Genomic DNA, 26,150 nt, shown 5'->3' on the forward strand with positions numbered 1-26,150 from the left:
TTATTTTATCCTATTAGTATGAGTACATTTATTATTTTACTTTATAATGATTTTGTTATATTTATTATTTTACTGTATTATTAATGGAAGGATACGTCAGCATTGAAGGTTAGAACAATGGTTTAATCAGAGTTGGACATTCTTAAATTAGTTTTATGTTAATATTCAAAAACATTTAACCTACAGATGCCTCAATTAATGTAATTTGACTGGCATCTATTTTGATTTTGAAATTTACCAGTAATTGCTCTATTTCCCACCCTCAGCTTCTACTCGAGTCAATATGTTTTCCAATTTTTTGTGGTAAAATTAGGTGCCTCGGCTTATATTCGGGTCAGCTTATACTCTGGTATATATGGTAAGTTGTTTCTCTATCACCTCTGAGTCCGCCAGGGTTTCTGTGGCAAAGTACAGGGAAATAAAAATAATGTACAAAAAAATACTGAAATCTTATCGCAACTTCAGTCATAAAACAAGTTGCCATTAAGTGGAAGGGAAGCAGCTAGTAAAACTCAACCAACATTGTGTCTTACCTAATATCTATGCAATAATTATTGATTTTATGTACATTGTAAGTTTGAGGGCAAATCAAAATTTTGTAAGCTGCTCTGAGTGTCTTTGTAGTCGAGAAGGGTAAAAGTTCTCTAAATAATAACAAGGATTGGTTTTTATACATTATCAACTCAACTTCCTATCATTTTTGTAAATATCAGGGCAATGTGCAAGTATGATTGAAACAAGAAAAACCACACTGCCGTCATTAAAACAAAGGAAAGCAATTATTTAAACATGATCACCATGTTCAAATATCTGAAATGCTGTCATAAGAGAGAACAGGCTTGTTTTCTACTGCCCTGGAAACTAGGACTCAGAGCAATGGGTTCAGATTACAGGAAAGAAGATTCCACTTGAATATTAGGAAGAATTGAATGACTGTGCGAGCTGTTCAGCAGTGGAACTCCCTGCCTCAGCATGTGGTGGGAGCTCCTTGGAAACTTTTAAAAAGAGGTTAGATGGCCATCTGTCATGCTGGAAAAGCAGTTGATAGTGCTTTTCCTGCATGGCAGGAGGTTGGACTAGATGGCCCATGTGATCTCTTTCAACTCTATGATTCTATGATTCCTGTATTGGTCCATGCTCTGATTACATCCCAAATAGACTACTGCCACACACTCTGTGTGGGGTTTCCTTTGAAGACTGTTCAGAAGCTCTTCCAGCTCTATGATCTCTAGATCCTATGCTTCAAATACTAGCCAGTCATGTGATCATTCTCCCTGCAAATGTTCAGTGTCTGGAGAAGAAACAGTGTTGTGAAAGAAAAATAAATTAATCTTTATTTGAGAATACATTTCAAAGAATTTTCACAAAGTCTTCATTTCAAAACTTTTGTGAAGTATGTACATAAATAACAGCCTACATAAACCTTACATATATGCTTAAGAGACATAGCAGAGAAGAGGGAGAAGCAGCAAGCAAGTGTTTCTTTGAGAAGAAAGAAACAGCAGAAAGGCAGATCAGCCATTTAAAAAAAGAAAAGAAAAATCCCTGATAGAAAAAAAATGTCCTAGGCTTAACACAAAGCAGTGAACTATACAGATTAAGCCTATAGCAAAAGGAAAGATTTTTTTTCCAATTTTTATTTTTTATAAAGGCAATAAAATTTTCTAAGTTCACGTTTTTTAAATTTTCCTTAACACGGAACATTACAAATTAAGCTCAAAACAAGCAAAATTGTTTCCCCCCAGATTTTCACATGAAAACAGTCTTATTTTCTAAATTTACTTAAAAAAGAGAGAAATATGGTGAGTCTATATTACATAGGGGAAAACACAGCATATTGTTGTGGCACAAGAAACATTTAACATACAGTCTGCAAAAGATGGGGGGTGGCAATAACAAGGAATATTGCACCCTTTTGATTGAAGTACAAAAATTCAAGATGACACATACTTCACACTGAAGTAATTTCATCAGTCTTCGCACACAAACGACAAAGTTTGGTGCTTTTAAGAAAAGCCTGTATTTTTTTAAAAAAGAATCATATCACAAAACATTTTGTTTACAAGGCTATAGATTTTGTTCTGACGTGTCCAGCTCACACGATTGTTCATGAAGATGTTTTGAGAGGTGTAAGAGCAAGGACGCTTTGTGAGTTGGCAAGCAGCAGAAAGATTCAGTTTCTCCATTGCTCTGCTCAGACGAAGCCTTGCTATTGTCTGCCGCAGAAGGTGCATGCCTGCCATCTGGATCCTGTAGCTCTTCAACTCCATTTAGAGGTTCAATGCCACTTAGAGTTTCATCTACTACATCGTCCCTTTTGGGAGTCACGCGGTGTTCCTTCTCCACATTTTCAGCTTCATCAGCTTTGTCGTCTCTGGCTTCTAAGAGTAGTGATGGGGACTCTATCTCCTTCTCATTTGGAGGAAATGGGTCCAAAGGACTCCAGGAGATGATACTGTCACACTCAGTATTATCCTGGATTTCACTGGCTTTATCACTGTCACTGTCAATTGTAATCACAACAGGCGAAGAAACAGGAGAGTAGCCCACCTGGTTTGCATGTGGCTTCCTTTCCCATTTTCTTTTCCTCTTCTGACGCCTTGTTATGTCCGTGGCTGTCCCTTCATAAATAATCTCCACACTTGGACTTCTTGACGTCTTTGTTTCCTTCTTCCGTGGGATATCAGCTTCTGGCTGACTGTTCAAGAGGCCAGCTGACCTTTTGTAAGGTTCCCGATGCTTTGGCACAAGGTTTTCGAACACGCTACTTTCTTTTTTAGAAGACGCAGAAGCAGCTTCCTCACTTCCTCTAGGCATACTCTCGAGGTGGCGGGTCTTGTATTTCCTTTTGCCACTGGGTTTCTCGGATCGCGTTCTGTCTGATCCTCGAGAAGGAGTGCGAGACTGGCTGCTGGACCGACTTCTTGATCTATCCCGTCCATAGTAGTAACTTCTGCTGCGACCTCTTGAAATTTGATTATTGGTTCGCTCGTAAAAAGAGCGGACTCCATAATCTGGGCTAGGAGAATGCCTGGAGTACTGATTCCGCCTACTATAAGATAATTCATAATAATCTCGGGAGGCATTCCTGTCATACTTGCTGTGGTATTGGCCTCTGAAGTAATCATCACTATCTTGCCTCCTTGAATTTTTGTTACAATCATTGCTACGAGATCTTGATCGACTAAGTTCTCGAGAGTAGATGCTCTCATTGCTCAGAGACAGAACTTTGCTTTTGCGAGAGAGGCTTTTGTCTCGGGTTTTGGACTTCTTTTTATCCTTCTTGTGCTTGTGTCTGCTGCTATCCCTCTTCTTCTTCCGTTTTTCCAGGCTACGATCCTTGTTCTTACTTTTGAAACCGCGGTGTTCTCGGTCCAATTGTGGTGCGTAGACTTCAGATTTCCTCTTTTTGGTAAAAGCATAGCTGTCATCATAATTGTCCTCTCTCTCTCTAGATGGATTTTGTAAACAAGTACTGCTGCTGGCTTTACTTTTGTCATGTTCACTCCTTTTGTGATTTTGTTTTTTACTCGAGGAGGAAACCTTCACCTTACGACTGGCACTACCATCTCTGGACCCGAGAGAAAAGGGAGAGGCATACCCACTGGCATCTGTATCACTAAAACTCTGGTACTGGATGGGCTTCACTTTTTTCTGAACTTCTTCACATTTCCCGCCATCAACAACAGATTCCTCAGAGTCTGAAGACAGTTCCACAAGTTCGGGTGTTCTCTCTGCCAGCGGCTTCACATAGCCAACAATAACACAGTTTTCAAGGGAATCACAACTGTCCTCGTTCCTCTCCACAGAAGGTGGTACCTGCGCTGGCAACACTGCTGCGTTGGTGGAGGGCTCTTCGTCAGATGATTCCGAAGTATCCAAAGTGGTGGACAGCGTAGCACAAACCTGGTCAGAGCTTGAGTAGGATGGACCAGGAGTCTCATCATCCCAGGGCGCCTGGTCAGTACCGACTGTAAAGGAGTTACGTTCAGCTTCCTGGGAATCAGCCTCATCTGGAGAGATGGTGATGATTGAGGATTCTGACCGACTTCCTTCCTCGTACGAAGGAGCTGGACAGTCATAATTTGCATGTTGGTCGTATGCTTCTATATTAAAAGGACACCTGGCAAAGTTAATAAATTCATGCAAAAAGTGCTCTGTCCGATGTAGCAAAAAGGGTTTAAGTTCATCAGTGAATGCTGTGCTTTCTAGATCATACCTAGTAACATTGCTCATTATGATGTGCTGCACAATGTTGACAAGAGACCCATGAGCTCCAAACAAAACTGTGAGCTCGCGCTTCAGCCATGGAACTAGTCTATGAAGGCAGGCAGGATTCCTGCGGAAAAATTCAGCAGATATGTCTCGGTATCGCCCTCCATCCTCGATGCTTCGGACACGGGTGCCGGAGCGATACAGCGCTCTACGGAAGTTGATGATTTCTTGTTCCTGAATTTGACGCATGGATCGGCCTTCCAAGTTTGCCTGTCGCCTGGACTGAAGGCGCCTAATCATTTGATTGATCTCTGCATCTCGCTGTCCCGTTGACTGGCCTGACAGGCCTTCGAATAGGATCCCATTATCAGGAGGTGAGGCAGTTCTTCTAGTGTTGGGATTCCTTCGAGGGTAAGCTGAAGTGCGACGCTCCCTTGTTACAGTCGTTCGGTAACGGAATCTCCTACCGTCAGGGTTGGCAAAGGCATCAGTCTCTGCAGGCTTGACTGTATATACCTTATAGTCATTTTCTGATCTCATACTGTGCACAATTGAGTGAAATGGCTGCTTGCAGAGAGGGCATTCTGCTTTGTTCTTCGACCACTCCTGTACGCACCGGAAGCAAAATCTGTGCCAGCAATGGTCCAAGTAGGATACATTTTCGAATCTGTCCAAGCATATTGGGCACTTAGAGTCTGGTGATGCATCTGATGATGACATTGTCTGGTGCAATTTCTTTCTGCTAGATTTAGATGAAAAGCTATCAGCCATTGAGTGGTTGGTCAGCGGTGTCAAATTCTGAAAATGAAACCATAGAGAGAAAAGTAATCATAATATTTATTTATTTGTGCCAATCAAAACTAGTGTTAAATTTGTTTTCAGTCGAAGTTAAACATGAGATTATACAAGTACCAACCAATATAATACTTTAGCAAAGTGAACAACTAAAGCATTGCTGGACTGTTTATCCCATTAATCATAACTTGAGTTAACAGTGCAACAACATCTTGGGGGGGGGGGGGGGGAGGCAGGAAATACGAATTCCTATTCTATAACCTCAAGTAATGCATTTCTTTTTGCAATTGCCTCCTTCCCATTCCTGTTAATTCACACAATAACTAACAATATACTATTAATAAAGAGGGTTAAAGGCAAAACCAAGGGCAAGTCTTTTAACATGGCATATGTACAGCCAACCCTTTCACACTGGCTGAGGTTAGAGGCCCAAAAAATACAAAACATGCTTTTGTTTTTACCAGCAAGAACATCTTGCTGGAATTTCCAAGTCTTCCAGCAAAACTCTATGATGAACATCTCCTGTAGGTTACTTTAGAGTCGCACTAGAGGACCTAGAAATTTCTACAGAAAATATTGACATCAAATCCACAAATAATCAAATCCATAAAAGCCAAAACCAGAAATGTGGAGGGCTGACTATATGTGCCAACATAGTTATGGTGGACAGTTGTACAAGCTGGCTATGCAATGGACTAACTAGCTTGAGTTTATCTGTCTTGTGGACTCTTTGAGCCACCTGAAAGATAGTCCAAGGTTCAAAACGTCTTCTGACTGCATTAAATCTACATGTTATAGAGGTGCTTAGGCAAACAGCAAGGAAAAAGCTCCTGAACTTCAGCATGAAGACAGCTCAGAGTCTAGAAATGTCAAATCAACAATTTATAAACCATGCAAAGAGCCTTTGAGGCTGAAGAATTGGGTATAAATATACTAGGCTCTTGTATCAATTTGAGGTTGATTCTAGGATTTCCCCCCATGGATATCAACATCTGTGGATGCTGAAGTCCCACATGCACAATGGCATAATAAAAGACATAATAAAAAGCAAAATCAAGGTTTGCTCTTTGGATCTTTTTTTGCGCAAGGTGTGTGTGTGAGAGAGAGAGATAATATTCATACCAAAGATAGCTAAGTTCCTAGGTGCAGAACCCGTGGATATGTAGGTCTGGCTATGCAAACACTATAAACAATGAAATGAAAATATGCTGTACTTGGTTTCCAAAGGGAAAATGAGGTTCAGCGTGCCACAGGTATAGTCCTCTGTGACAAGCTGCTCGTACATCTCTGAGGCTCATTTGAATTGCTCTTTGGGTATATTGTTTTGTGGGCTCTAAGATGGCTACAGCTGTGTTTCCGGCTGAAGAACATCCCCAAACTTGTGGCATTGCAGAGCAAACAGAGGCAAACAGAAGCCACACAACCCTTGTCATTAAATAATAGCACTTTCAGTCACAAATAATCCAAGTCAGTGTTTCCTAAACTCTATTTGTCCAGATACTTTGGACTTCATCCCCCAGAATCCCTGAACACTGGCCACAGATCTGCATCTGACCCAGCAAGGCTTCCCCTCTCAACAGCGTCTCGAACCCTATACAGCAGTGTTTCTCAACCTTCATATTGCTGTGACCCCATAATGCAGTTCCTCATGTTGTAACCCCCAACCATAACATTATTTTCATTGCTACTGTTATGGATAGTAGTGTAAATATCTGATATGCTGGATGTATTTTCATTCACTGGATCAAGTTAGGCACAAATATCCAATATGCCCAAATTCGAATACTGGTGGGGCTGGGTGTTGATTTTGTCATTTGGGAGTTGTAGCTGCTGAGATTTAAAGTTCACCTTCAATCAAAGAGCATTCCGAACTCCACGAATGCAGAAACTGAACCAAACTTGGTACACAGTACTCCTATTACCAACAGAAAATACTGGGCTTGGTGGGCATTGACCTTGAGTTTTGGAGTTGTAGTTCACCTACATCCAGGGAGCACTCTGGACTGAAACAGTGATGGATCTGGGCCAAACTTGGGAGAAAATAGACCTACTACTTCATCACACTAGAGAATGAATCCACTTTAAAAACCGTATAACCTAGAAAATTATCAGTGTGGACTCAGATAACCCACTTCAAAGCAGATCTTGAAGAATTTTCTTCCTTGATATTCTGGGATATTGGGCTGTGTGGAAGGGCCCTGAGTCCACACTGCCATATATTCCAGTTCAATGAGATCTTGTGGGATTTTCTGCCTTGATATTCTGGGATATAGGACTATGTGGAAGGCCCTCAGGCCCCTTCCACACAGCTGAATAAAATCCCAGATTATCTGCTTTGAACTGGAATATATGGCGGTGTGGACTCAGATAACCCAGTTCAAAGCTAATATTGTGAGATTATCTGCCTTGATATTTTGGGATACAGGGCTGTGTGGAAGGGCCCTCTGACCAACTAGAGTGGAAAAGGGAATGCTGTATCACATTCACACAGGATTTGACTACCAGAGCAACATGGTTCCCGACCTTTGGCCCTCCAGGGGTTTGGCACGTCAACTCCCAGAAGCTCCCACCATCTGGGCCAACTGCCGGGAATTCTGGGAGATGAAGTCCAAACCACCCGCAGGGCCCAAATAGGGCAAACGAGGTCCTCGAGGGAAACTCCGCCCACCTCTTTTTTCCCCCTTTCTCCCAAAGGGAGGAGGGGGAAGATTAGAATCCTTTTTGGGAGACGCCGCAGGAATGGCTGAGAGGGGCGCGTGCCACACTCTCACTCTCTGGCTTGCGGCTCGCGCTTGCCCGGAGCCTGAGAGGACCCGGATGAAGCAACGGCTTAAGAACCCATTCGCTCACCTGCTTCGAACGTTGGCGCCGGCGACCGTTGGCGCCGCCGGCCCGGCTCCGCAGCTCCCGCGCGGCACACATCGAGGAAGGCGGCGGTGGGGCCTAGCACGCCACGCCGAGGAGGGGTCCACCTCCGCCGGGGCAGCAGCCACCGCCACCGCTTCCCTGGTCCTTGCCCTGACCCGGATGTACAACCCTAACTGGGGTCATGAAGGCCGGCTTCCGGCTCGACAAAAAAAAAAAGAAAAAAGAAAAAAGAAAAACCAGAGGCGGCGACCAAACATCCTCTCGGAGTTTAAGGAAACTTCCATATCCGGATTGCAACGGCCACATTCTCCCTGTTTAAAAAAGGGAGGGGGGGGGGGATGTGGGAGTTGCAGTCCCAAAATGGATTCGCTTCCGCGATCTTTCCTCCTCCTATTTTCCTATTTTCAAACACATTTCAAGCCTTTCACGCCTATAATAACAACACTTGACACTTGGGAAGTGTGCGACGTGTGGTCCAATACAACGGCTAACAGTGATCTTGTTTGCAGTCTACTAATTTTGTTGTGTTTCAGATAATAATATTAATATTTTATTAATAATAGTAGTAATATAGTACCAGAGTGAAGGGGGGGGGGCAGGGGACATATCTTGTCTCCTGTCCTATTCTAATAATATAATGTAATATATTGCATATACATATGTTTACAATATAATGTAATACAATATAATAATGATGATATAATTATATATTTTATATTGTAATATTAGTAATATTACATGTAATACAATGGTATAGTACAATATAGTAATATATGATACTGATATGGTACTACACTAATAATATGCATTTTATGTATATATACCTTGTAAGCCGCTCTGAGTCCCCTTCGGGGTGAGAAGAGCGGCATATAAATGCCATAAATAAATAAATAAATAAATAATACAAGCTATGGATCCCCTCAAGTGTTTCTCAGGTCCCTGCTTGAGGCCACTGAGGGAAACTTTGGAAGCTCCTCGGGCAGTCAAAGTGGAATAATAGCGCTATAACAGTGTAGTGTGTAGGTGGGCATCTCCCTTTGTAGCCATAGTCACAATTCCTTCTGGAAAAGCAACTGTTTTTGGTTGGATTGATACTGCCTAAAACAGAGTTTCAGAATGCCTTGAACTGGATTATATGACAGTGCAGATCTAGCCAGATAGAAACACTCAGAGAACGGTAATTTCAGACAAGAATCAGTCAGGATCAGCTAACACCTCCAAACACCTCCCGCAGGAAGCAATCAGTCAGACTTTGAAGCTGCAATGCCATTCAATGCTAATCAAGGTGGCCCTTTGCAATATTCACACTTGCCTCGAGTGGATATGTGTTCTTTCTCCCACCCCTGGACATTCCACAGATATATAAACCTCACTTGCCTAGTTTCCAACAAGCTACATAACCTCTGAGGATGCCTGCCATAGATGTGGGCGAAAAGTCAGGAGAGAATGCTTCTGGAACATGGCCATAAAGCCCAGAAAACTCACAGCAACCCAATGGAGGGGGGATGTTTTCCTGATGGCTTTGCTCCTACAACTTCCACATTGAAAACTACTGCACTCGTTGGCTTGGGTTTTGCTTTACGATCAAGAAGCTGGGGAAAGGCGCATGGGATCCCCTCTTTGCTTGGAGATAAATGCCAGCAAGCTTGAAAGAAGTGAGCAGAGGACAGCAGCCAAAGAAAGCCTCACTTACTTGAGAGTGAGTCCCTGGAGAGCGGCTCTCAATCTTTGTTTCTCCATTGCTTTGGCTTTTTTAACCAAAAGACTTCAACTCCCAGAAGCCTCAGCCAGTTTGGTCAGTGCGGAGGGGTTCTGGGAAATGAAGTCCAGACAAAGAAAATACTTGGAAGATCACAGAGAGCCATTATAGGATATCTGGATCTATATTTTTAAATAATGGGATATGGGAATAAAAGTAACCCTGAATGCGGGGCTGGAGGACTCCCACAATCCCGTTCTTTTGGGTCTGGAGCTCAAGGCTTCTGGGAATTGAAGTCCTTTGCTTTCTTCAGGGAGAGCTTTCTCCCTCTGCCATTGCTAATCAGGAGTAGAGGGTTTTCTTCTCTTTACTAATATTGATTTTTCCTTGCAAAACTTAGGAAAGTTACTATTTTTGGACTCCCTCGCTAAGACTACCCATAACTCCTGCTTGGTGGTGGTTTCTGGGAGTTGAAGTCCAAAAAGGGACTTGGGTAAGCTCCGCCCTTTCCTGTCTGGCCTTCCTACATCACTTCCGGGAGCAGCTGCATGGTTGTAACCAGGAGCAACGCGGAGAGAAATGATCCCAATGAACCGGACCATACAGGAATGGATATACTCTCTGGTAAGGAGGGGGAACCTGGGAAAGTCACACTCTCTCAGCCTCTGGAAAGCAATGGCAAATCGCTTCTGGACAGATCTTACCCTGTGATGGGGTCAGAAAGGACACAACAAAAACTCACTTTTCCTCTTTCTTGCAGGAGGATGCCTGATTGAACTTAGTAGGACTTACTCCAGATTAGATCCAATTTTTAAATAGCCACACAGGAGCTGTAACGAAATAGCTAATCATAATGTATGTTTTAAATTTGTTGTGATATGATAGGTGCAAGCTAACATTTGCTGTGGTTGCCATAGCAACGTAGACCTCAAAGCCACGCTAAAGGGCGGAGCAAACTGCCACTGATGGAGAGAGAGAGTCAGAGTCAGTCTTTGATGAGAACACCAAAGAGGAAAGTTGGTTCTAGTGTGTTGAGAAACCAAACCAAGGGATTTAAGTCTTCAGCCTGTGTGTTTAGAGCAGGGGTCCTCAAACTTTTTAAACAGAGGACCAGGTCACAGTCCCCCAAACAGTTGAAGAGCCAGATGAATTCCTGTACACACTGTACATATCTTATTTGTAGTGCAAAAAAACACATAAAAACAATACAATAATTAAAATGAAGAACAATTTGAACAAATACAAACTTATTAGTATTTCAATGGGAAGTGTGGACCTGCTTTTGGCTGATGAGATAGGATTGTTGTTATTGTTGTGTGCTTTCAAGTAATTTCAGACTTAGGTTGACCCTGATCGAGGGTCGGGTAAATGACCCTGGAGGACCGCATCTGGCCCCCAGGCCTTAGTTTGAGGATCCCTGGTTTAGAGAGTCAAGTGGACCTGTTTGAATTAACAATTAGCTCGTGAGCTAAGGGGGAAATGAAACCCCAGTAATAATCCATAACTTCAGTGGGGGTGGCTGAAGGGAGAAAAAGGCAAGCCAGTGCCTTGAATTGTGAGTTAAGGAAAGAAAGATACTTTGAAATGAAATAAGCATAAAACCAGTCTGATGGAAGTAGAAGCCATACTGAGAATTATATTGAAAACTGTTACGAAGTATTTGTGTTAACTAAAGTCAACTGTAACAACATTTAAAGGAATACAGAATAACCATCAAATCTTGTACACCTGTGAATCCTTAAATAAACATTTCCTTGATCAGTTCTTTATAATTAAGACTCATGTCCATTTATTGAGAAGAAGATTTACCTTAGAAGAAGGCGGCTGAAGATATTGAAAGAAAGGATTCTGATTGGGGTAATAAGTTACTCCTTTTAAAAAGTGCCTCAAGTAAAAAAAAAAAAACATTTAAAAAGTCAAGCCTCAGCAACATGCACCACCACTACCTTAGTCTCCTCATCGCCCTGGATGTGTATGTGTGTGTATGTGTGTGTGTATATATATATATGTGTGTGTGTGTGTGTGTGTGTCATTGTTGTTTCAGTCCTCTCTTTTACAATTGGTGGCAGCGGTGGGATAGAAAAATAAGATCCCCCCTGCCACGTGACAGATTTGAGTGTGTTTCAGAGCCATAGTGAGGTATCTACAGACTTGACTTTCTAGTAAAGCTTTCTTAATGTTTGGCTAAGGACCAGAGTTGGAAAAAAGTGTTTGAGGGCAGGATTGTTACTATTATTATTATTATTATTATCATCATCATCATCATCTTACTGGCTGCAGGATTCTGGGCCTTGCAGTACAAAAATGAGGAACTATTTCCCCAAAAGTGCATCTAAACTGTAGAATGAATGCAGTTTGGCACCACTTTAACCACAGTGGACTCCTGGGAGTTGTAGTTTGACAGGGTCTTTAGGCTTTTCTGCTAAAACTTGCAAATTCAAGCAGTTCCTAGCATTGCACCATGGCAGCTAAAGTGCTGTCAAGCTGTATTCATTCTACAGCAGAGATGGATCCCTGGACTGCTGTTTGCCTGCTGGCCAGACCATCTCTCAGGAAGCATTTCAGGGTCCAGTTTTAGAAGATCCACAAAGACAAGAACATTATCTGAGAAATGTTTTAGGACATTTGAAGGCCAGAATAATTTAAATAATGAAATATGCATTTTATGGATGCACCTAGAGGCACATTTGCCATCCCAGTTTACAGTATCTGTACACTCTGATTCTGTAGGCCCGGGTAGGCCAAATGCAAACTCAGACCAGGAAAGCACATCTATTGTGCTCTCTGACTTTCCTTCTACACTGCAGAGACACAGATCAAGAGTTGTTTCTCCCATGCTGGGCTTTCCACAGATATATAAACACAATTTTTCTAGTTTCCAACAGACCTCACAACCTCCGAGGATGCCTGCCATAGATGCAGGAGAAATGTCAGGAGAGAATGCTTCTAGAACATGGCCATACAGCCCGAAAAATGTACAACAACCCATGAAGGCCTTCGACAATACAGTTCCAATGAAGTTTAGCCATCTTTTGACAGGGATGTGGGATTTGCAATCCAACAATGCTTCTAGGAGGTGACACTGCTATAGACTAATTTTCACGCTTCGTAATTTGGGGCTTTTTAAAATGAGTATTGTAAACATCTTTTTCAAAGAGGAAATATATCATCCATTTTCCTCTATGCTCTCAAAGTTCAAATTATAGAAGTGGGATTTGGGATTATTCTGCGTAACATGATTTGCAGAATAAAACCAAATTAATTAATTTTTAATTGTTTTCATGTTGACTTCTTGTATGTTTTTATTGTGTTCTGATTTCATGTGTAAACCACTTTGTGCCCATTTTGGGAGAAAGATGAGGTATAAATAAAGATCAGTACAGGGATAGCTCAGATAACAAAGCCTCTGACAAAAAAAGCTCCCTTTTACAAAGTTTTTTTTTTTTTTACAGGAACCCAGCTGCTTCTTTTCTTGTGTGTATCTGGAAGGTGTTTTTATTTGTTTTTCACAACATTGATATTGGGAATATGAAGAAAGGACACTGGAGAAAAAGACTCAGTGTGGAGTTGTAGCATTGTCTGCAGTAAACAATGCAATACAATTTAACCTGGGAAAGAATGGGGCAGTGTTTTAGCCAATGCTATTGCAACTTCATATATGCTTATGTACAACAGGAGAGATAGACAGATGCCTACAGAATCACTTACTGAGATTTTGTGAGGAGCAAAACAGAAGGCAAATGGGGGAAGCGGATTCACCTGTCTTGGGCCTCTTCCACACAACTGAATGAAATCTCACATTACCCATATTGAACTGGGATATATGGCAGGGCCATATAACCCAGAATATCTGCTTTGAACTGGAATATCTGAGTCCACACTGTCATATATCCCAGAACAAAGCAGAGAATGTGGGATTTTATTCAGCTGGGTGGAGGGGCTGAAGTGTGGACTCAGATAACCCAGTTCAAAGCAGATATTCTGCGTTATACAGCTGTGTGGAAGGGCCCTCACTTCAGGTATCCTGATATGTTGAAAAATTACAGATCTATAGCTTTTGCCACCGAAACAGAAATTAGAAAAGTGGAGGTTGTTGAAAGGAAAAAAAAATTACCCCAAGATGTATTTCAGAAGAAGCTTTCAAGTATCCTCAGATTCAAAATGTTTACTTAATTAAGCCGTCTTCCACAGCTGAATAATTTCCACAATTCCACATGCTTTAAACTGGAATATATAGCAGTGAGGACTGATAACCAGTTCAAAGCAGATATTGTGGGATTTTCTGCCTTGATATTCTGTCTTATATGTCTGTGTGGAAGGACCTCAAGACTCATCTCACCGCATTGTTTCATTTCATATATATATGATGTTAGATTCGAATGAAAAGTCTACTGAAACCTGTCAAATTCCCTTTTTCTATGGTGTAGAAACCTATCCATTATTTCTGCCTCTGGTGCCAAAGTTTCTTCCCAAAAATAAGGTACAAGCGGGTCCTTCCGGACAGGCCCTATATCCCAGAATCTGATTCCAGGTTTTCTGCTTATCCCAGATTATCTGACAGTAGAGACTCATATAATCCAGTTTAATGCAGAAAACCTGGGATCAAATCCTGGGATATAGGGCCTGTCTGGAAGGGCCCTGAGATGTACCAGTATTTGCAGTAGGCATTATCTACACTCTGTTGCCCAGTGCTTCTTGAGAAAAAATATGGCCCTTCTACACTGCTATCTAAAATCCAGATTATCTGATTTGAACTGGATTATATGAGTGTATATAATGTGGATTATCTGTATTGATAATCTTGAATATATGGCAGTGTAGAAGGGGTCTATTATCCTTCTTAAGAGACACTGGAAAAACAACTGTCTGAAATGTCATATTTTCTTTTAACAGATTCTTCTTACCATTGTGTTGCTTTCATGGGGATATGTTATTTACGCAACACGAATAGCAGCCAAGTGGCATCTAAAGGAGCTCTATCCCCTGCAAGCACAAGATCTTTGAGGAAACCATGGCAGAGTCCTTCTACAGATATGCCAGAGCATTTAGGATAGTTCCAGCCAGTCTTTAAATTTCACAGCAAGGACCCAATATAAAATGAACATTGAGCTTGGAATTAATATCTGCTTTTAAGACAACTTGAATGGAGTAACACCTTTTTCTCAGCTCTTACGCTGATACAGTTTCGAAGAAATATGCCAAATGCTGTCATCCTAAAAGAATTACTCTTAAAAACAACTCCACCAGTCTTGCAAATAGAACAGTCCATGTCTGAAGATTTCACATTATTTTACTGCTAAAGAAGTGTACTAAACCAACAACCATGCAATAGTGATTTCGACTGAATATTTTGTAAGAAAATTTCATTTATATAATGGATTTAATGCTGAAGAAACAAGAAGTTTTGATAACCGGAGAGAATAAGGATTTGCTGTATGGTATTACCTAATATTTACATGGTTACATCAACAATACAGGGAGAAATTGACACTGAGCAGTGACAGAGCAAAGAATTAAAATGGAATTTTGTTTAATTATAAATGTTATATTGTTTTGTAAACTGTATAGTAAACATTTATTGATCTATTTAACATTGAAGTGTAAATTGAGCTTCTTCTTCAACTCTGTTGTTTAATACAAATTAAATCTGTCTCATTCCATATCTCTAAATAGATAAATCTTGCTATGTATTTACACTTACTGACTTGGCTTTTATTAAAAAAATTATGGTTACAACCTTCTCTTTTTTTTTGTATAAAATGTAAGACTAGTTACGATTTCTTTGCTAAATCAGCCATGACAAAAGTTGCACTGAGTGGACTAAATCTCAATGTTACAGTAGAAATGTTGGATCAATGGGACTTGTAAAAGCTGCCTTAATTCAATGGGCCTATTCAGGCCCAAGACTAGTTTATTAACTGCCTTTATCCAAAAACCCTTCACTCTGTTTGAATGAAGCAGCTACTAATGAAGCAGATTAACCTTGGCTTTCATTTCTGCAGCTAACACATTACTTGACAATTCTCCATTTTTCCATTATGTATTTCTTTGCTGTTTTGAGTAAAAGGGCAGTGCTGTAACAAGCTTTTAGTTCAAAATGAAAAATCCAAAAAAGCAATCCTGAAGCCGAAGCCATTTTTATTCTTAAATAAGATTATGAGTTCAGTAAATGAATTTTAGTAATCGAGACAAATTCCTGCAGGTTTCTGAGTTCTTCAGCATTTAATGATGACTGTTTGGTATTTCTAATGGGGGAACAACTTCATTCGTCTCCAGAATAGTGTCACCCTAAAAAATTGAAGAGATGATGTCATCAAAATCAAGTTATGATAGGAAACATACTTCTTACAAGACAAAAAACCAGCAATTTCACATGCAGAACATTTAGGGGCTATTTTTCTGTGTATAAGTAATTTTTAATATACAGCACTCTTGTGAGTTTCCTTTTCTTTTTTTTTTTAACTAAATGCTTATTTTATATTACAATACCATAACCTTAGTTTCATTTACTCATACCCAGGAAAAAATGGCTACTATAGGATTTTCCTAGGTCCTTCAGGTCTTCCAGCGTTCACTGGAAGTTGCCACAGAGCTACGGTTGGAAAACTTATTGAATTCCTCAAAAGGATATCTCTCTAGTCTCTCCAATACTATGATATGCTGGGATCACAAGTAAACTAATTTGGTCCTATTTGTGGTTTCAGGTAATTACAGTCTTGCGGGGAAGTTATCACCCACAGGTATAGTAGTCTAATTGTACCCTATTAACATCTCAAATGTGAGGAATAATCAAAACACTTAGAAAAGAACATTGCTCTTAGGTTGCAAACCTATGGCACTGTTGTCAGGAAATCTAAATATTTAATTAGATAAGAAATTTGATTTAATAGATCCTACTTCTCCTTTACCTTCTACAGAGAATAGATTAAATCAAAGCAATTTAAACAGCATCTAAGACTATTTAATTCAGCAAAAGAAACCCCCGATTTTCCTAATACAGCTTCACCTAATGTTTAAAATGGCACAGATATGTGCACTAAAATTTTAGAAGTGTTTAGTAGGGCACAGTGGCTATTCTTCCTGAGGCAAAGTGTGAGTGTTCTTTTGCTCCTTTTTCTATATTCTTTCTTCTGCTTTGTTTGGCTAAGCTCCATCCACATGAACAATTTCACTCAGCCTCTGTCTTTGTGTATCATGGAACAAATTTATTGAGAAATAGTCCCAGTACAAGCCCAGAATTAGAACCAAGAGCTGGTAATTATTCTTCAGTTCTAGACTGAACTATTACCACAAGACAAAAAGCTTACATTAATGTCCATGTCTGATGTATGTAACTTAGTGCGTGCATTTGACAGAACCATTACTTCATTCTTATGAGATTGTTTAGCATAGGTTTAGTATTTTTCTTATATTCATTTCATTAAAACAATTAACTTTAAAAAGCTGATTTGTAAAAATGTACTTTTAAAATAATCTCTGCTTATCTACCCTGCTTACATATAACGTCCAACATTGTTTCATTTCTCTACATAATTGACATGGGGGGGGGGGGGGGAGGGAACGAAATCAACTCACTGGGAATATCTTGGGCTTGGAAGCAACGACTCCATATGGTTGATACTGAAAATGAAAACATAGAAACATGAGGATTCTGGGGGAAGGAATTGTTTTGATGTATTCATTAAATACTGTGCTCATCTACATCTTTTCATTTACTTGTGGCTCACAAAGAAGACCAGAAGTTATTTAGAGTTCAAATACACATCCAAATGAATGCTTTCTTAATGAACAGGGAAAGTACTACCCAATTTTTGGCATTTAGGCCTATATCAGTTGGTGGTTCACAAGTAATACCATATAAACACAAAAACCCCACACTTTCTCGATGGCAAAGGAAACACTTCTAAGAACAATCTGTCCCTTACATACTCATATATTTATTAGATATTTTACTGGTCTCAAGTTTCATAACCCAAAAATGGCAATGTGGACATAAGGGGGTTGCTGATAAAGTATTGTATCGGTCAAAACACTCATTCACAAGAATTGTCAACGCTTATCTTAAAGCTGGAGATTTGTTTAAGCTGGGCTACTAATTGAAAATGTGTGTCTTTTTTCTTCTGGTTATGGGAAGGTGTTCAAATCTCAGTCATCTTTTTGAACATCTCAGATGCAATGAAAGAGAAAAAAATAGACTTCTGCATGCAGTATCACACTTGCCATATCATGAGATTATTTACGCTTACATACCCTTACGTGCTTTCAAGTCATTTTTGACTAATAGTTACCCTAAGGAAAACCTCTCACAGAGTTTTCTTGGCAAGAGGGGGTTTGTGTTTGTTTTTCTTCTGATTTAACAAAAGATTCAAATGTGCATGAGTTGACTACTCTCAATACAGCCCCCTTCATTCCAAGAAAACTATCTTGGATAGTAAGGCCTTCCAGAATAGCATGAATATGCCAAGGGGAAGGCCAATGAAAGACAATTCCCAAATTTGTCAATTTTCCTCCCAAAACTGGAAGCTCATTGTCCTTGTACACCTTGGGACCAGACAATACATTCTCATTAATAAGAGATTGTAATTAAAATGTGTATGAATCCTCATTTCCAGGTCTTCTAGCCAAAATATAAATTGGGGGGGGGGGGGGGGGGGGTTCCTTAAGGATTCTCTGGGAGAGCCACAAAATAGCATCTTTTTCAGTTGTAATTGGCTTGAACAAAATTGGGAGTCTGATTCATGTTGTTTCTGTACAATTCCAGCATTTTTCCTTGCCCAGGTCTATATGTAATTGGCCCCCACATTCAAGATCTGACATCCATGTATTTGAAGGTTCCCCAACTCCTGTTTTCTATACGACCATTTAAAATCTTCAGCAAGAGAAAGGTGGGAAGTGTGAGGAGGTAAGCACATTCTGTGTACAAAACATGGATAGCTCCCTGTGTTAAATTACAAAAATGCTGCACAGTATAAATACATACCAGTAGGTGGTATTTTACGTAGTAGTGAGTAACCCAAACAGGAATAAGTATTCGAGTGAAAAGAAATACTCCAGCATTGTAGGTTTTGAATACCTAAAGGGAAATTATTTTTATGGTTAGTTTTAAAAATCACATTACATTTTACATATGCTATTTTAGAATTAAAACCATTGTTTTAGGTTGCAGACTTTGGACTACTGTGGACTTCGATGGAGAGGCCCTCACTCCATTTTCCAAGCACCATTGCTCTAGTCTCTGAGGGACAAGAGAGCAGCCAGCCTCCATCATGTCTTGGCTCAGCAACAGGAAACAGTCCTTCCCTCCATAGTCCAGTTGCCACTGCTGTGGTCTGAGCAGCCAGCATTAGTAGACTTAATACTCTTCATCACTACCATTCCCTTTTCCTTAGGAAGGTTATCTTCCATAATCAGATAACTATGTAGTCTTTATGTGTGTCTATGTGCCTTCAAATAAATTTTAATATTCTATGTTTAATGACAAAAAGGATTAATTGGTTTTTCATTTGTATACTTCTATTTTAATGTGTTTTTGTTGTTTAAATTTGTATTGTATCATTTTTTATTGTATTTCTTGTTAACTGCCACAAGTACCAATATTAGGAGCCCTCAGTGATGCAATGGATGAAAAACCCCTGTACTGGCAGGACTACTAACTGAAAGGTCGGCGGTTTGAACCTTGAAAGATTGAACAGCTTTTATTAAGTGTTGGTATTGTTTCGTGCTTTCAAAGAATTGAAAGATTGAACAGCTTTTATTAAGTGTTGGTATTGTTTCGTGCTTTCAAAGAATTGGATGAGACCTTAAGGTCTCATCCAATTCTTTGAAAGCACGAAACAATCAAAACACTCTTGATAGATGGAGACTCCACCATACATATTTCACTGTTGAATAGCTCTTTTTGGGGAGTTCTTCCTAATGTTTAAGTGGAATCTCCTTTCCTGCAGTTTGAATCCATTGTTCCATGCCCTCGTCTCCACAGCACCAGAAAACAGCTTGCCCCCTCCTCAAAGTGACATCCTTTCAAAGGCTGAAACATGGATATTATGTTTCCTCTCAGCCTTCTTTTCTGCAAGCTAAACATACCCAGCTTCCTATGATGCTCCTCATAGGATTTGGTTTCCAAAGCTTTGATCATTTTGGTCACCGTTCTCTGGACATGTTCCAGTTTGTCAATATCCTTCTTGAATTGTGATGCCCAGAATTGGAGACAGGACTCCAGGTGAGGTCTAACTAATGTAGAATAGAATGCGACCATGACTTCTCTTGATCTAGTAGACACTATACTCCTATTGATACAGCCTGGAATCACATTGGCTTTTTTAGCTGCTCCATCACACTGTTGACTCATGTTCAGTTTGTGGACTACTTCTAGATGCCTTTCACACGAACTGTTTTCAAGCCAAGTATCATCCATCCTATATCTGTGCATTTCAGTTTTATTGCCAAAGTGTGGTACTGTACATTTCTCTCTGTTGAAATTCATCTCGTTTGTACTGGCCCAACTCTCTCATCTGTTAAGGTCATTTTGATTCTGATCCTGCTTCTGGGGTATTAGCTATCCCTCCCAATTTGACATCTGCAAATCTGGTCAGCATGCCATCTATTCCATCATCTAGAACTGGACACAGGGTTAGGTTACTGCAGGTGACCAAGGCAGAACAGTGGGACTATTGCGATAAAATGTGATTCTGATGCAGCAGAGAATCACAGTGACTTTTTAAGGTGTTGACTCATGTTCAGTCTGTGGTCTAAGATTCCTAGATCCCTTTCACATGGATTTTTCTTCATGAATAATTTTTATTAATTATGCAATAAATCTACAGATAAACATTTCATACACTATCAATATAAACTCATCAAATACTGACTAAAGCAATGCTATATTTTTCAGACTTCAAACTCCTTCAGCGGTCTTTCCACTTCCCATCATCTTCCTTGTGTAGTAATAGTTTTCTTAACCACAGACACATAAATTGCTTCTGACATAAAATAAGGGACTTGTATAAAGAGAACATATATTCTGCCGTATTCTCATTTTCTATTCCACAAAATTCATTTAACTGCTTACAGACTCTGCCCCAGGTTAACCAATTAGAAGTTGGGACCATCAAATTTCCCAATCTCCCATTTGAAAAAAAGGACACACGGGCAATCTCCAAGTTACGAACAAGATAGGTTCTGTAGTGCCCCATCTACATGACCATATCAAAATCCAGATGATCTTCTTTGAACTGGATTATATGACAGTGAAGACTCAATCATCCAGTTCAAAGCAGATAATCTGAATTATATGGCAGTGTAGAAGGGGCTCTAGTCTTTTGTAACAAAAGCCATTAGCGGCCAGTCTTTCCAAGCTCTTTTTAATTAATTGAGCCTGCATCCTTCTGCCAACCTCTTTTTTTCTTCCTCTAATTTCGTCCTTGGTCATGTTCTTCCTTTTCACTGCCTGAATGATCCCCCTCTTCTTTCCCCTTCCCAAATCCAAATATCGCAGGGACAGAAAGTGATGTGACATCTTCAGAACAGAGACACAAAGAGCAAAGCAAACACCACAGGGGTGTTAACGCTTCCCTATAGTATCCAAAGATATAGATAGATAGATAGATAGATAGATAGATAGATAGATAGGAGCTACACTTTTAAAAGTATCTGTTCCGACTTACATACAAATTCAACTTAAGAATAAACTTACAGAACCTATCTTGTTAGTAACTTGGGGGCTGTCTGCACTCAGGTCTTGTTCAGGTCCCTCTGGAACTCCCTCCCTAAAGAAATCAGAATAACACCCTCAAGTCCTCTCCTTCAAGAAACAATTAAAATCTTATTTCTGTATGCTAGCCTATGGAGAGGAAGAATAGTCAATGACTGATTTTACCATGTCAGGTGATGGTGACGATTACTCTATCCTACTGAAGAGCTATATTTGTATACTCTCAAACTATATATATATATATTTTAAATGTTTTGGTTAATGGCGCTTGAACTGTTTGTTTTTAATTGTTTGCTTCAACGTCTTTTGTGTTACTATATATAGCATTGAAAGTTTGCCATTTTTTGCCTTTGCAAGCTGCCCTGAGTCCCTCTGAGGAAGAGAGGAAGGGTTAATTTTTTTTAAAAAAAATTGAAACCCAACAAGATGAGTCCGCAGCAAACAAGATCACTGTACTGGCTGTTGTACTGGATCACACATGGGACACTTCCCAAATGTCTAGGACTGTGTGATGTATCGGCGAATAATGTGTGCAGTTCCCAGTAACGTAGCCTTTTGCAGCGGGCAGATGGTAATTTTGTCAGCGCCGATTGTGTTTAAGTGCAGGCCAAGGTCTTTAGGCACTGCACCCAGTGTGCCGGGTTATAATACTAGCCACCTCCTGCCACGCGTTGCTGTGACCCAGTCTGTTTATATGTATTTTGTGTGTGTGTGTAAATATGTGTTTATATGTGGCTTTGTACATGTGTTGTAAAGTATTTTTTTTTTTTGGCTTTTTAAGTCTCTTCCACTGTATTTTTATGAGTGATGGTCACTGGTTGACCGGATAGTTGTGTTGTGTCCAAATTTGATGTCAATTTGTCCAGTGGTTTTTGAGTTATGTTAATCCCACAAATGAACAGTACATTTTTATTTATATACTAGCTGTCCCCTGCCAAGCGTTGCTGTGCAGTCTGGTGATCTGGCAAATAAAGTAATGAGAAAGTGTTGGTTTCTAATATATGTAATTTCTTGATGCTTGTGGGTAAACAGTATTTCTTGCTGTTTCTTTGTCAGTGTTGATGTGGTGATTGTCTGGTACATGCAACATATAATTGTCCTTCTTTAGGGGTCCCTTTCAAATCTATGATATTATGTGTGTGTGTGAATCATATATATCTAACTATATCTATGGCTGGATGACTCTTTGTCAGGAGGGCTTTAATGATGTTTTCTTGCCCTGGTGAAGTTGGACTGGATGGCCTTAAGTATTTTTTGTTGCTCATGGGGGTTCTGTGTGGGAAGTCTGCCCCAATTCTGTCGTTGGTGTGGTTCAGAATGCTGTCTGATTGTAGGTGAACCATAAATCCCAGTAACTACAATTCCCAAATATCAAGGTCTATTTCCCCCTAACTCTATCTGTGTTCATATTTGGGCATATGGAATATTCGTGCCAAGTTTGGTCCAGACCCATCATCGTTTCAGTCCACAGGGCTCTCTGGATGTAGGTGAACTACAACTCCCAAACTCAAGGTCAATGCCCATCAAACCCTTCTAGTGTTTTCTGTTGTTTATGTGAGTCCTGTATGGCACGTTTGGTTCAATTCCATCGTTGGTGGAGTTCAGAATGGTCTTTGATTGTAGGTGAACTATAAATCCCAGCAACTACAACTCCCAAATGACAAAATAAAAAAAAAATTGAGTGAAAGACATACATTGGGTTGTTAGGTGTCTTGTGTCCAAATTTGGTGTCAATTCGTCCAGTGGTTTTTGAGTTCTGTTAATCCCACAAACGAACATTACATTTTTTATTTATATAGAAGAAGATTATCTTCCTAAGTGTACACATGATAACGGAACTATTGGTATATAAAGCCACCAAATAACAGTGGTAATTTTACACCTTCTACTTGGTCATGTGAAGATGTTACCCATGGTCTACCTGTGTGCTTCCGATCTAGGGCAGCTATCAGGTCAATTGATCCCAGACATTCCTTGTGGAGATTTGTTCAGAAGGCGGGCTGCCCTTGCCTTCCTCTGAGACGGAGAGAGCGTCGCTTGCTCAAGGCCACCCTGTGGGTTTCCATGGCTGAAAGGGGCCACTAGGTGTATCTTCTCCCCGTCCCTTTGCCCTCCCTTATGGCCTTCTTCCCCTTCGGCCTTTGGCGCCTCACCTGATTCCTCCACAGGCTGCCAGGCTTGAGGAAGTTCTGCCAGAAGCCCTCGACCAGGCCGGGCTTCTGCGGGGGCAGGACGGGCTCCCTCGGGCTCAGCTCCTGGTCCTTGAGCCATCGCCGCCGGAGCTCCCTCAGCTGCTGGAGACGGAGCTTCTCGTCCGGCGTGTAGCCCATCACCGCCCTCGGCGCCCCACCGCCGCGCTCCAGCCCCGCCATCTTGGCCAAGGCCCCGCCCCTTTCTCCTTCCGCGGAGAGCGACCTTGCTGAGGCCCAAGCAAGAATACCGGAAGTGACGTCGACACGGCGGAAGAACTCTTTCGCTGCCATGGCAATAAGTGGAGGCCTCTCTAGCAGAAGATTCGAACGCTGCCTCTATAGAATCAATGCCACGTCACTTCCCACGTCAGGCTTAATGCCATGTGGAGTAATGGAAGCTGTACTTTGACAAGGCCTTTACCCTGCTCAGCGAAAGTCACCAAACTACGACTCCAATAGAGCCATGACAACTCAGGTGGTTTCAAACTGCATTACTGGTACAGTGTAGAGTTGTTGTTGTTGTTCATTCGTTCAGTCGTCTCGACTCTTCGTGAACTCATGGACCAGCCCACGCCAGAGCTCCCTGTCGGCCGTCACCACCCCCAGCTCCCTCAAGGTCAGTCTAGTCACTTCAAGGATGCCATCCATACATCTTGGTCGGCCCCTCTTCCTTTTACCTTCCACTTTCCCCAGCATAATTGTCTTCTCTAGGCTTTGCCGTCTCCTCATGATGTGGCCAAAGTACAGGGTTAGTCAAAATGCATAGGCCAATAAGCCATTCAATTGAATGGCTTATTGGCCTAGGCATTTTGACTAACCCTGTACTTCAGCTTCGTCTCTAGTATCTTTCCCTCCAGTGAGCAGTCGGGCTTTATTTCCTGGAAGATGGACTGGTTGGATCTTCTCGCAGTCCAAAGCACTCTCAGAACTTTCCTCCAACACCACAGCTCAAAAGCATCGATCTTCCTTCGCTCAGCCTTCCCTATGTCCAGCTCTCACATCCGTAGGTGACTACAGGGAATACCATGGCTTTGACTAGACGGATCTTTGTTGCCAGTCTGATGTCTCTACTCTTTACTATTTTATCGAGACCGGACATTGCTCTCCTCCCAAGAAGTAAGCGTCTTCTGATTTCCTGGCCACAGTCTGCATCTGCAGTAATCTTTGCACCTAGAAATACAAAGTCTGTCACGGCCTCCACATTTTCTCCCTCTATTTTCCAGTTGTCAATCATTCTTGTTGCCATAATCTTAGTTTTTTTTTATGTTTAGCTGCAACCCGGCTTTTGCGCTTTCTTCTTTCACCTTGATTAGAAGGCTCCTTAGCTCCTCCTTGCTTTTGGCCATCAGAGATATGTGTCATCTACATATCTGAGGTTGTTAATGATTCTTCCAGCAATTTTCACCCCAGCTTTGCATTCATCAAGCCCCACACATCGCATGATGTGTTCTGCATACAAGTTAAAAAGGTTAGGTGAGAGTATGCAGCCTTGCCGTACGCCTTCCCCAATCTTGAACCAGTCTGTTGTTCTGTGGTCAGTTCTGACTGTTGCTACTTGGTCCTTATACAGATTCCTCAGGAGAGAGACAAGGTGGCTTGGTATGCCCATCCCACCAAGAACTTGCCACAATTTATTATGATCCACACAGTCAAAGGCTTTAGAATAGTCAATGAAGCAGAAATAGATGTTTTTCTGAAACTCCCTGCCTTTCTCCATTATCCAGCGGATATTGGCAATCTGGTCTCTCGTTCCTCTGCCTTTTTTAAACCCAGCTTGAACATCTGGCAAGTCTCGCTCCATGTATTGCTGGAGTCTTCCTTGCAGGATCTTGAGCATTAACTTACTGGCATGGGCAAACGTCGGCCCTCCAGGTGTTTTGGACTTCAACTCCCACAATTCCTAACAGTAGGCTGGGGTAAAAATTGCTGGAAGAAACATTAACAACCTTAGATATGCAGATTACACCATTTTGATGGCTGAAAGCAAGGAGGAGCTGAGGAGCTTCTAATCAAGATGAAAGAAGAAAGTGCAAAAGCTGGATTTCAGTTAAACATTATAAAAACCAAGATTATGGCAACAAAGGGATTGACAACTGGGAAATAGAGGGAGAAAATGTGGAGGCTGTGACAGACTTTGTATTTCTAGGTGCAAATATTACTGCAGACGCAGACTGCAGCCAGGAAATCAGGAGACGCTTACTTCTTGGGAGGAGAGCAATGACCAATCTTGATAAAGTAGTGAAGAGTAGAGACATCATCCTGGCAACAAAAATCCGCATAGTCAAGGCAATGGTATTCCCCGTAATCACCTACAGATGTGAGAGCTGGACCATAGAGAAAGCTGAGCGAAGGAAGATAGATGCTTTTGAACTGTGGTGTTGGAGGAAAGTTCTGAGTGTGCCAGCTAGAAGATCCAACCAGTCCATATTTCAAGAAATAAAGCCTACTGCTCATTGGAGGGAAGAATATTAGAGGCCAAGATGAAGTACTTTGACCAGATCATGAGAAGAAAGAAAAGCTTAGAGAAGACAATGATGTTGGGGAAAATGGAAGGAAAAAGGAAGAGGGGCCGACCAAGGGCAAGATGGTTGGATGGTATCCTTGAAGTGACTGGATTGACCTTGAAGGAGCTGGGGGTGGTGACGGCCCACAGGGAGCTCTGGCGTGGATT

At 41.0% G+C, this 26,150-nt stretch overlaps 3 protein-coding genes across 4 annotated transcripts; 1 reads left to right on the forward strand and 2 right to left on the reverse strand.

Moving 5' to 3' along the window:
• Positions 1 to 1,308: 1,308 nt before the first annotated feature.
• LOC132767477 (E3 ubiquitin-protein ligase Topors-like) lies at positions 1,309 to 9,770 on the reverse strand. Of its 2 annotated transcripts, none has more exons than XM_060762517.2 (2): positions 9,572 to 9,770; positions 1,309 to 5,013 (listed from the first exon to the last, which is right to left on the reverse strand). In XM_060762517.2, exon 2 carries the CDS (start codon positions 4,984 to 4,986, stop codon positions 2,068 to 2,070), a length of 2,919 nt encoding a protein of 972 aa, XP_060618500.2. In that variant the 5' UTR covers positions 4,987 to 5,013; positions 9,572 to 9,770; the 3' UTR covers positions 1,309 to 2,067. The 2 variants fall into 2 exon arrangements, with proteins under 2 accessions (XP_060618500.2, XP_067320451.1); XM_067464350.1 differs by lacking the exon at positions 9,572 to 9,770 and adding an exon at positions 7,861 to 8,101.
• Positions 9,771 to 10,008: 238 nt separating this feature from the next.
• On the forward strand, positions 10,009 to 15,175 carry SMIM27 (small integral membrane protein 27). The gene is made up of 2 exons (XM_060762520.2): positions 10,009 to 10,201; positions 14,471 to 15,175. The coding sequence occupies exons 1-2, from the start codon at positions 10,157 to 10,159 to the stop codon at positions 14,579 to 14,581; spliced, it is 156 nt and encodes a 51-aa protein (XP_060618503.1). The 5' UTR covers positions 10,009 to 10,156; the 3' UTR covers positions 14,582 to 15,175.
• A 523-nt stretch (positions 15,176 to 15,698) lies between these two features.
• On the reverse strand, positions 15,699 to 23,785 carry NDUFB6 (NADH:ubiquinone oxidoreductase subunit B6). Its single transcript, XM_060762519.2, has 4 exons — positions 23,441 to 23,785; positions 18,558 to 18,650; positions 17,153 to 17,197; positions 15,699 to 15,865 (listed from the first exon to the last, which is right to left on the reverse strand). The coding sequence occupies exons 1-4, from the start codon at positions 23,768 to 23,770 to the stop codon at positions 15,800 to 15,802; spliced, it is 534 nt and encodes a 177-aa protein (XP_060618502.2). The 5' UTR covers positions 23,771 to 23,785; the 3' UTR covers positions 15,699 to 15,799.
• Between the last annotated feature and the right edge of the window lie 2,365 nt (positions 23,786 to 26,150).

The sequence above is a fragment of the Anolis sagrei genome, chromosome 2 (assembly GCF_037176765.1).
Source record: "Anolis sagrei isolate rAnoSag1 chromosome 2, rAnoSag1.mat, whole genome shotgun sequence".
Classification (NCBI taxonomy): Eukaryota; Metazoa; Chordata; class Lepidosauria; order Squamata; family Dactyloidae; genus Anolis; species Anolis sagrei.